General features: G+C 39.5%; 2 protein-coding genes across 3 annotated transcripts in view; one reads left to right on the top strand and one right to left on the bottom strand.

Annotated features, from left to right (window-relative positions):
* The window catches only part of LOC134819101 (uncharacterized), a 37,285-nt gene that overhangs the window by 5,824 nt on the left and 20,190 nt on the right, over window positions 1-11,271 (top strand). For both annotated transcript variants that reach the window (XM_063828871.1, XM_063828870.1), the window contains one exon: window positions 6,023-6,158. In XM_063828871.1, the coding sequence (XP_063684941.1) occupies window positions 6,023-6,158 (136 nt within the window). The remainder of the gene's footprint in view (window positions 1-6,022; window positions 6,159-11,271) is intronic.
* Window positions 1-11,271, bottom strand: part of LOC134819102 (uncharacterized) — an 82,844-nt gene that overhangs the window by 61,242 nt on the left and 10,331 nt on the right. The window lies entirely within an intron of this gene.

The following is an 11,271-nucleotide window of genomic DNA, read 5'->3' as shown; positions in this document are numbered from 1 at the left end:
CACTGTTTCACGGTTCCACATTGAATCACAGAGTTTGAATCACAACAAAGATATTATGAAATTCATTTTTATAACAGCTCAGCACAAAACAAGACTGATTTTCTCCCGCTATTCCTATTAAAAATCCAAAGATTAAAAACATTAGCCAAATGTACAAACAGCATCAAAACAGCAGGAAAAATTCTTCACACCGTCTTTCGTTGAAAAGCTACACAAAGTAGTAATGATAAGCAGCTATCTGCTTATCATTAATGAATAATAGTTATTGGTTGATAGTATTACCATTCTGAACCAAACACACTGTTTTACAAAGAAATAATTTAGCAGGTTGCCATAGCAATAGGTTTCCATAGTTTAAAAACAGATAGTTTCATTATAGGATGAGGGGACCTTAGAATTTACTTCCAAATATTCGCGTTTAAGTCCTGTGAAAGTGTGTAGACTCCAAAAATACGCCGGACTGTGAAATCGATAATTCGTGCAATATCACGCCGCGCTCCTATTGGCTGATAGCAATTTTGGGCTGTGACGTCACTTATGTGTTAAGACCAACGTGCGCGCGCACCCTTTGCTCGTGTCAACATTTTGTCCTGTTCTGTTTTAATTACGTCGTGTTACCTTTGGCGTTTGCGAGAGCGGTATCTTTGGTTGCACTGAATTAGTCTAAGTTACGAATAATTCTCTTTAATAATAATAGTTAAATGTAACTCAGAAAGGCTTTCTTCATTTTTGTAGTTGTAGTAGGCATTTCTATTTATAAATAGCTAAGATAAGTAGCATCCGCTAACTAAACCACAAACTGCTATTTTGTTTTGACTTGTTTGAAACCCGATATGGACACAATTAAAAAGAATGTATGATGTAGTAGAAGACATTTTACTAGCTGGCCCTTGGCGCCTCTAGTCCTATCTGAGTACGCACGTACTGCGCATGTACCGGCCTTTAGTTGTACACTCATTTATAATTTACCGTTTTAGTTTGCTGTGACTTGAGTGTAAAGCGTAACGAATGTGGATGTGTTCGTCTGCTATGCTTGGTATAATATTGCTTGGTGTAATAGTTGCAAATCTTGCTTACGTTATAAGTAGTGTCACATAGTGAGTTAGAACTTAAAAGCTTGGTGCTTGGTGCTTGTCCAACTGGAATGAAGACATGCATTTCATACCTACCCGATCCATTTTTATTAGGACCGTGTTGTGTTGATATGACATGTTGATATATCAACTGTGGTACGAAACAGGGAGTTGCTAGGTGTTACGTTGGGAGCTATAAATATACATAATTTACATGCCTTTCTGTGTGACTTCAATCTTATTCCAGGTGTATCTCGGCTCATGGTTATCGTAGGGTGATAATTCTTTTTTCAACCGGTCATAAAAAGTCTCCTCTCCATTGGTTATAGGCTCGTTAGTATCGTAAATTGTTAATTTATTCTTAATTAGTAATTTAGTCGGCCCGCACGCTCATTTTACCTGTATTTCTATATGCGCGGATCAGAGCAACTCACATAATTGACGTCACAGGTTCAAATTGTTTTGGCTGGATATCTCGGCGCGCGAATGAAATACAACTTTGCGGATTTCACTAAAGTGGTTTATACGATTAATGTAATAAAAGGATTTGCACGAGAAAAAAACTTTTTCTAAGGTCCCTTCATCCTTTATCTGTTAATTCACAAGCGGGTCTCAACTTGTACTTTCCTCTCCCGTGGTTCAATTGGCTTGCTCAACACATGAGGATTGCCGCGAAATTCGCCCTCTACAACGTTCACTACAAATGTCCTGTACCTCTTCATCCTCCAGAAGAGTACACAGGGGTTAAGCGCTGCGTTAATAGCGACACACACCACGTAGACAGAGGGCCAGGCGTAGTAGAATAAGTATTGGTTAGAGTACACCTCAACGAACTCCAATTTCCCCTCCGTGTAGATCAGGTGGCAGAGGAAGAAGGAGAAATTAACCACTACCGGGATGTTAAACAAGATGTAGAGTAATGTTACCATGGTGACGGTTATTGCAGCTTGGCGCTGCGGGCAGGTTCGATTAGTGTTTGGTATCTTGTTTCTGTCCTTTAAAAGTATGACCATGGTGATTACAAAGCAGACAGTGACAGGGATAATGGGCAGTGCCAGCTGACTTATCATGATTGCTAGTGTGGTTATCTCGTTCTGTGCGAAATACTCGTCAGTATGTGACACCAGGAAACAGTAGCGTGACATGGCCTCGTAGTCCATGTCATCATACGTCATCAGGAGGAAGATCTTTACACTGACGGTTATCAGAAGGTATGTAGCCATGAAGAGGTACACTATGGAGGGTACCATTATTGCTCGCTTCCAAGTGAGGAGCACAAGTCTAGATATGCACAACACCCCTACTAGGTAGACTGAGAAGGAGGGGAGGATCTCCCACAGCATCCCCCACACTGTGCAGAACACACTGTTCCCAAAGAATATGGGGCTTTTTGAACTGAAGTCTGGGTAGCCGGGGTCCTCAATAAAAGCATCGATAACAGGGAATAAGGAGATACAAGTCAACAGGTCCACCATGTTGATAACCTGGTACACTCTCTTAAAGTATAAACTGTTTCTGTTCCTAACTGCTTCAGCTGTGAAGAATACAATGGAGAGAGAGTTGCCAATTGTGCCGAATATTGTTGCTAGTATCAGGACCGCTGCTATTGATTTATCTAGCCATCTGATCGGGGGACCTATCTTCTCCACATCTCCGAGCAGGCTCTTAAACTCCGTTACCGCCATCCTTCTACTTCCTCTTTCTCGTCTCTTCTCACGTGATCCAAATTGACGTGTTGATTACTCAGAGAAGTTTCTGCGGTCCATAATGACTACAATCTAGGGGGAAAATAAGATACATTTTTATTGAAAAGCAAGGATTGTAACAGAATTTGATTACTTCAGAAAACGAACTGGAGACATGAATCTGTCAAGCAATACCATGAAATTGTCGTGATAATTTAGATTAATTATTTAGTTTATCGGGAGAATTTCCATTGTTATATTGGGGGGAATGCAACGTCAATTAATGTCAGTATTCCATAAAAACCCCAAACTGACATTGACATTAATTGACATTAATTGACATTAATTGACATTAATTTGTCTAGAAATTTGAGATTATCATTATTCGATAAATATTCAAGATATTCACGTCTCTGTAAGTTAGACCGGTTCAAAAAAACAAAATGTCCTTGAATAATTATGAGTATGTTCTTATCTGTTGATCCTTAGGTTCAAAGACCACAAAACAAATTTCAGCTTTCAACTCTTCCATCTTCGGTCCACACCGGCCACGCCCATATTTTATTGGTTTCTTATACAGGTTATGTATTGACCAGGTTTATTCACTCCGCTGTATTATACACCAATGCATTGAGTATAATATCCCTCTGTATATTAATTTTGTTGATTTCAAAGCAGCTTTTGATTCAATTGACAGGCAGTTCATTTGGAGAAGTATGCAGCACTACGGCTTACCTGACAAGTACATTAGAATTATGAAGGCGTTCTTCACTCACACAGTTAGTGCTGTTAGGGTCAATGGAGAGGTTACAGGTTGGTTTGATGTCAACTCGGGTACTGGGCAAGGTGATATACAGGGACCACCAGTCTTCAACTTTTGTTTGAATTTTTCGGCATACCTTATGGAACTGAACAAGGTCATTAGCAAAGGGGCTTTATTACAGCTGCCAGCCCCCGGGGTAGAAGAGAAACATCTTTTGGACACTGATTACGCTGATGACATGGCTATGTTAGATAACTCAAAAGAGGGGCTGCAGGAAACCACTGACCTTCTCTGCAAATACAGTGCCTATGCGGGTCTGAAGATTAATGCTGGCAAGACACAGAGCATGGTTGTCAGCAAAAGTGCATCGCAGAGGCCGTATTCTAAAGACGACACTATGGACATCAATGTGGAAGGTCTCCCAATACAGCAGGTCAGCAATTTCACTTACTTGGGTGCAATCATCAGTGCGAATGGAACAATTGACAAAGAACTTTCAGCTCGAATTCAAAAGGCCTCTGGGGCATTCTATCAGCTCAGCAGTATATGGTACAGTCGCAACATCAAGACTCCAACTAAAATCAGGATTTACAAAGCGGCTGTTCTCACTATACTGCTTTATGGAAGTGAGGTATGGAATACCACACAGACGCAGATGAAAAGATTTGAGGTGTTCCATCATAGATGTCTCAGGAGGATCCTGAAAATAAAATGGTTTTATCATGTATCTAATGCTGATGTACTTAAGCGGGCTAACATCGCCCCTGTAGATACTTTCGTACGAGCAGCTAGACTCCGATGGTTTGGCCATGTGGTGAGGATGCCAGAAGAAAGAATACCCAACTATCTTCTGCACTGGATCCCAAAGCATGGTAAAAGGTCAAGAGGTAGACCTCGGAAAAACTGGTTGTCATGTGTCCGGGAGGATGCAGCAATCTTCACAGGTGTCGATAACATCACGATAGAAGATGCAGAACAACAAGCTACAGACAGGGTTCACTGGAGAGGTCTAATACACCGGAGAAAGGAGTTACTTTGTGGTGCAGGCCACTCCAACGACTAGGAGGAGACCTTTTCAAGTACAAGTAAGTACAAGTAATACAGGTTAAATATCTAGAATCGGTTTTTTTAGTATGAAGGAGTAATGTTAGCTGTTTAAGATTCATTATTCAAATATAAATGTCATGAAGGCATTTCGTTTAAGGCCACAGGGGGGGGTCCGAGGTCGAAAAAACGTTTTTTGCCAGTTGGCAGACCACGTACTATCTGACGCTTGCACACCATCTTTAGCCCCCCAGAGCGCCTAGTTTGTCGTAAAATTGAGGTTAACTATTGCCATTTTAATCAGTTAACCTCACAAATAACCAGTTCTTAACATTTTGTTGCTCTCATCACAAGTTAAACTTATCAATGGGTATCAATTGGCCATCCAATGTGAACAGAACTATTATATGTCCTTTATTTGTTGGAAAATTGAGGTTAACATATTTTCTCAGAATCATAGTCTTTTGACTCTCCTGAACAATTTATTTACCACCTCAAAAACCTATCTTCTCCTAGAGCTTTTATCCATTTCACCTCAAATTTGGAACTTATGATCCTGACATAAATTACAAAGTTTGTTATGTAACGATTGTTGTAATTTTGCTCCTAACTCTTTTTATGAGGTTAACCATTTTAAATTTTGTAAATTTTGTAATTCTCACTCATGGTTAACCTCATATCTCAGCTTTGGAGCAAGATATCATAAATCGTTACATAACAAAAACTCAAAATACCTTTAAGAACATTGTTGCCAAGTTACAAGGTTCTAAGTCATAAACTGAAAAAGAAGATAGATTTTGAACACAATTGCATTTAAAGTTTTCATTTACAATAGAATTACAGGTAAACCTCAAAATTCAACGCGCGATATCTTCAAATAGGAAACTTTGTTTTCGGTAAGGACAAAAGCATTTGAAAATTTAGATCGAGCTCTACAACATATCTCAAAATCTCAAAATTGACCTCGGACCCCCCCCCCCCCTGTGGCCTTAATGTGGGTTTTAAGTTCTAATGATGTTGAGAACCACGCCCTTGGATGGCCACGCCCATTTAAGAAAATTAAATTTCGGGAAACCGTATTATTTTAGTTTTATTGTTTAATGATCTGAATTTTTTTCACATTTCACATTTCCATATGTGATAGTAGTGAATAAATTGATGATATAAACGTTCTAAAGTGCTAAAAATATGGTAGAACTACATAATCTCTGGTCGAAAAATATCGTGTCAATTAATGTCAGTATTCCAAAATTTTGCAAAACTGACATTGACATTAATTGACATTAATTGACATTAATTGACATTAATTGACGTTGCATTCCCCCCTTATATTGTGCTGATCGGAATCGCAATTAAACAACAATAGAGAGTCACCAGTACCACTTTGAGTTTGAGTTACCACTGCACTAAGACACTATTTAATCATCTAATTATCTAATTAGTTAATATAACCTCAGGTGAGGAACGTGTTTGGAAGTGAGGGTCTAGTGCCAATAACCTCACTCCGAGTGGATCAGGACATTTTGCAGCGCAAAAAGAGGCGCTCTCAACGAGTCCAGCAACAGAAGCGTCTAGATATGATCAAATCTGCAGGTAAATAACAACAATTAAAAATTAATACTAACGGAACATTTACGAGGATAAGATAAATACAATTAGTCACGTAATCATGCATTGGTGACAGCTGAAGATATATGGTGGTAATGGTAGGCACTGTCCTGATTCCAGAGCCTGAGAGCACAAGTAGAATAATATAAGGTTTATAGTGAAAGTGAAGGCTAGAGCTAAATTTAAGGTTATGAATACGATTAGGGATAGGAAACGGCTGCACTGTTACTTAATTGTACAACTATAATCATACACGTTTAAACTTTAAAAGCTGGTCAACGAACCCAGAAATTATAACTTATAAGGCAAGAATTTATAGAAGTAGGCTGTCACATGCGCTGGAAGACTTTGGGACCGGAAACTGATCCGGCCCCCAAAGAGGGGTCAAATCACGTCACTAATTAGTGACGTATAATTAGTGATGTGATCGTTGGATTGAATTTAATTGACATAGAAATGGGCTAGATCTGGGGTAGAGTTTACATGTCAATTCTGTAAATCATAGCTGTACATTAAGAAGTAAACATGATCTGACTGCTCGACTCGTAGATCACATAAGGGACGGGAGCTCTTGCTAAAGGGGGGTTCTCGTATCAAGGGATGTGAGACGTACGTGTCAAAGGCATGCAAGGGGAGTGAGCCGATCTGGTCTTCTAGGTATAAATATTGGGTGATAGAAGGTAGTAGTATCGCATTCTATCAACAGTCATGCCTACCTTCTCCAAGTTCCTCAACGGTTTCAGAGGATGTCAACAGGTGCTTGATTCTGACGGATATATCTACAGCAGCAAGAAATATGATGACACCGTTCTCTCCTCTGCTTGGCGTTGCCAGAAGAACAAATCCCTTAAATTACCAACAGGAACCTTCACACCCTCGCAGAACACAACAATTGGATTGCTGACTGGACATTCTATGTCGCTCCAAAGATATTTCCCCAAAGTTGCATCATACTTTCGGTGATAGAAAACAAATGTCTACCATTAGTTTATTAAGAAAGGAGACACCTTTAGTTATGTTTTGAGTGTGATTAAGTATTTCTTTGACCAGAATTGTCCAACTGACACTGGTACTGCTTTGGTTGCGTTTTGAGTTGTCATATGAACTCTACCCCAGATCTAGCCGATTTCTAGGTCAATTATAATCAATCCATGGATCACATCAATAATTATACGCCACAAGCTTCAAGCTTGCATGTTAATTTATTGATGACGTATATGGTGGATCATATCACTCCGGCCCCAAAGTCTGGCAGCCGTCACATGGGCGTGCGCAGGGGGAGGCGACGCAGGTGGTCGCCTCCCCCTTTTTGAAATTTGAACCTAGCATTTTTACAATGTAAAGCAACATGAAATTGTAAGGAATGATTTTTTAAAATGTTCGTAAAAAGATTGAATGACATCAAACACATCAAAACATTAACTAGTATCAGAAAAGCTAGAGGGGTCATCAGAAATGTGGATATCACGAACTAGTAGTTAGTACCAAATAGTTTACATTTGTCGCAACAAACGGGAACACTACAAATTTTCAAAATTTTTCCCCAGATTCATAAAACAATGCAACTAATTAAATAAATAATGTTCCAATACGGACATTACATATCACCGAGTGTTTTATCAACTGTCTTGACTCTTGAACCTTCTGGAAAGTATTAGAATGTTATAAGCTGTATTGATAATATCCTGTTGGTTTAGCGCCTAATTAAGTAACAACATTTTCCGGGGGCTGCACCCCCAGACCCGGACCCCTGCCCCAGCTCGCTTCGCTCGCGGCATTCTATTCGGATCCGGCGATTCGCGCCGGTTGCTCACCTACCTCTTTCAAAAATCCTGTGCACGGCCCTGAGTATGCGCTAAGTGGTGAAAGTACAGGGTGGGCCAAAAGTCAGTGGACATACGTTGGCCCTAATAGCTCAGTCGCTGAGTGCCCAATTGAAATAATTCTTTTTGGTATGACTTTATGACAAGTACTACCACCACTGGTTCGAGGAATTTGTCAAATCGAAAAATATTCGAGTTCATTTTTTTCAAATTAAGGTTCATTTTTTGCATTTATTTGATAGTTTGGATAGTCGTATCAAGCTAAATTTTATTGAATTGTGTTTGGCCATTCGAATTACGTTTGTCCTGAAAAGATTAGAACTGTAGCTTCTCAGATGACCGAGATATGAAGCATAACGAGTTTATTCATTACGTGTGATCAGTTGATTGGTCTACCTAATAGACGAAATACAGAAAATGCTTGATAACTTCGTCATTTCTAATCCGTTTTGCCTCATGTTTTCAGATCATATGCAACATTTAATAATCTACCGTCTATAAAGCAATTAGACGTTCAGCATGTTCAGAGAAAACAATATAGTTGTTTTAATATTGAATGAGCGTGGTCTAAAATATTCAAATTTTCAAATTTTTACTACGGAATCCTCGAGCCAGTAAGTTAAGTATGCCATCTGCAAAGCAACAGCTCTCAAATATAAAACACGGCGGAGCTATTAAGGCCAACGTATGTCCACTGACTTTCCCCTATCAAGATTCTAAAAAAAGTGCGATGAGATTGGATTTTGAGACTAAAAGTGCGATCCCCCCCCCCCCCCCCAGCCTGCAAGATTTCTTGCCCCACAAATTACTTTGTATTTAAAAAGATTTCCCTTTGTAAGTGAAATTGTAAGTATGTCGCTTTATGTCGCTCGATGTTTATATCTCAGAATTGTAAGTATGCCGCTGTAATTTGGATCCATGCATAACGAAAAATTTGAGTGTGTATTTTTATGAAGGCTATAATGTTACATATTGTATATCTGACAAGCCCCACGTAGCGCCCCAGTTTAGGGCACGGCCGCTAAGCAGCTGATTCCGGGTTCGAGTCTCGTCGACGGTCATTCTTTTGGCAATTATTAATTATTTTACTAAAATTATCATCAGAGCACCTTGTAATATACTTTATCTGATAAATTATACAGTTCGTACTTCAGCTAGAGAAAACTGGCATTTAAGGATTTGTCCGGGGAAGGCCTCGTTCATACTGGAACATATCAAATTATGGTGAACGGAGTTATCTGGTAATATTTGTTTTGTTTTTGGCTAGAATTTAGAATGGAATCAATGTGATGAGGATCCAGAGTTAATTACCTGCTAGGATTAATAAGTCAGGTCTACAGTTGAAGAGACCCTTTTTCAAACTTTTAATGAAGAAATATCCACTGTGCCTATGGCAGTATCAAGTATATTCTGAGAAAGATGGAGTCGACTGTAGCCAGGAATAGTACCTTGAGATCAGTGGCGTAACGAAAGGCCCTGCTGACCCCGCTGTGCAGGGGGGCGCCGTCTTAGGGGGGCGCCAAATCGTCGTTTGAATGTGGGACAATTTCGAAAACTTAACTAAAGTACTAGCAAAACTGCGCGTTTTGCTCTAGATACACACTTTTTTAGAGATTTTACCGGCGTATTCTTTAAAATCACCTAATTTGTTCAATTTTAGGGAGGGGCACCAAAAGGGGAGGGGGCGCCAACAGGGGGGCGCTTTTTTCGGCAGGGGGGCGCCAACAGGCAACGTTACGCCACTGCTTGAGATTTCGACCATTACCGGACCTCCTTTAATGGTAACCATGGTAACTATAGTAACCACTGTGAATCTTGATCTTATAAACCGATTAATATCGACAACAACTAGTATCCTTTAAGACTTAGACAGTACAGAAAAGTAAGCCGTCAGAGTAACACAACCAGTAATAATTCAAAACAATCAATACCAAAAGTTCAATGACCATGAAAAGTCGGCTTGGTGATAAAGACGAAAAGGCCAGCAAGTTGAGGAATAGTATTATGAAAATGTAAGCGCGCGACCAGATATGTAGTGCTGAAAGAGGGTGCCGAAATCTCGCAGTCAGACTCGCGATATTGGGGTGAGATTTATACTAAACTCGTCAAAATCTCGCACTAATTGCGCGCGGCAAAGTTGTTATACTTTAACCACGTGATCTCACACAACACTAAGTTCGGAATTTACAAAGTATAAAGTACATTTTTGTGTCGCTTAAAACTTTTAAATTACATTTTTTCTATTTTCTCACACATTTTTTTGTTAGTTTTTTTTTTCTGTGTTTATTTTAAGATTTTGTGCGATGAGCCTGTCTCGCCATCTCGCATGAATCTTGACCTGGGCTGACTTTTCGCCCACCCTGTGCATACGTCGAAGTATTTATAAAAACTTAACTGTCGTTCAGTTGTAATCTTAAAGTTTAATTCTTCATGTTTTAATCGGTGTCGCTGAACACGATGGACTAGTGTTTCCACAAAACCGGTTCCGTTCCGGTTGATATCCGGCCGTTTCCGGTCCGGCAGCCAAGACCCCAGACCGGTCGGTTTCTAAGTGGGATACGAGTCAAGATAAGAGCAGGACGAACTGGGTGTAACAGAAACGCATATAAGCTATCAGTAAAAAATATAATGCGTAAGATAGGAAGCTCCTGTGAAAGCAGTATTTTGAAACGAGCTATTAGTCAAGAATCTATTAGATACCATAGCAACAGGTTACCAGAGTTTAAGACACGCTCATATATAGTATATAGCGCAAGAGACGACAACTTCTCAATCTCTGTGATTCCGTGACAACAGACAACAGTAAATTAGTTCACGAGTCATGTTTGACATCTTTATTATATTATCGTCAGGTAGCGATAATTAATATTATTGATAACTCTGGTTGACTGGGAATTGGGATACAGCCAATCGTAAAGGGAAGTGTTAGATACATGACCAAATAACAATAACTAACGATTATTTTTTTAACTGCTGAACAAATTTTAATATTTCCAGTCCAACCTTAAGGGGGCATACCCCAAATCTGTCCAGACCTAATGACCTCATAGGCAGTTCAGTGACCTTCTAGCGCACCGTTTCCACACCAAAAAAATTATTTTGAGAATTCCCATTTTTGTAATCGAGCATTTCCTGGTTAAGAGTGCAATTTTCGGAAAATATTATTTTGTGGTTGAGACGCTATAAGTTAATTATTTCTTGCGGTATCGGGTTGAAATTTTGCTCGCCGTTTATTCACATCTATGTCAAGGTGTGTGTAAAATCTTGATATCGTA

The sequence above is a fragment of the Bolinopsis microptera genome, chromosome 8, assembly GCF_026151205.1.
Source record: "Bolinopsis microptera isolate Bmic1 chromosome 8, MBARI_Bmic_1.0, whole genome shotgun sequence".
NCBI lineage: Eukaryota > Metazoa > Ctenophora > Tentaculata > Lobata > Bolinopsidae > Bolinopsis > Bolinopsis microptera.
This window is presented reverse-complemented; position numbering and strand designations above follow the sequence as displayed.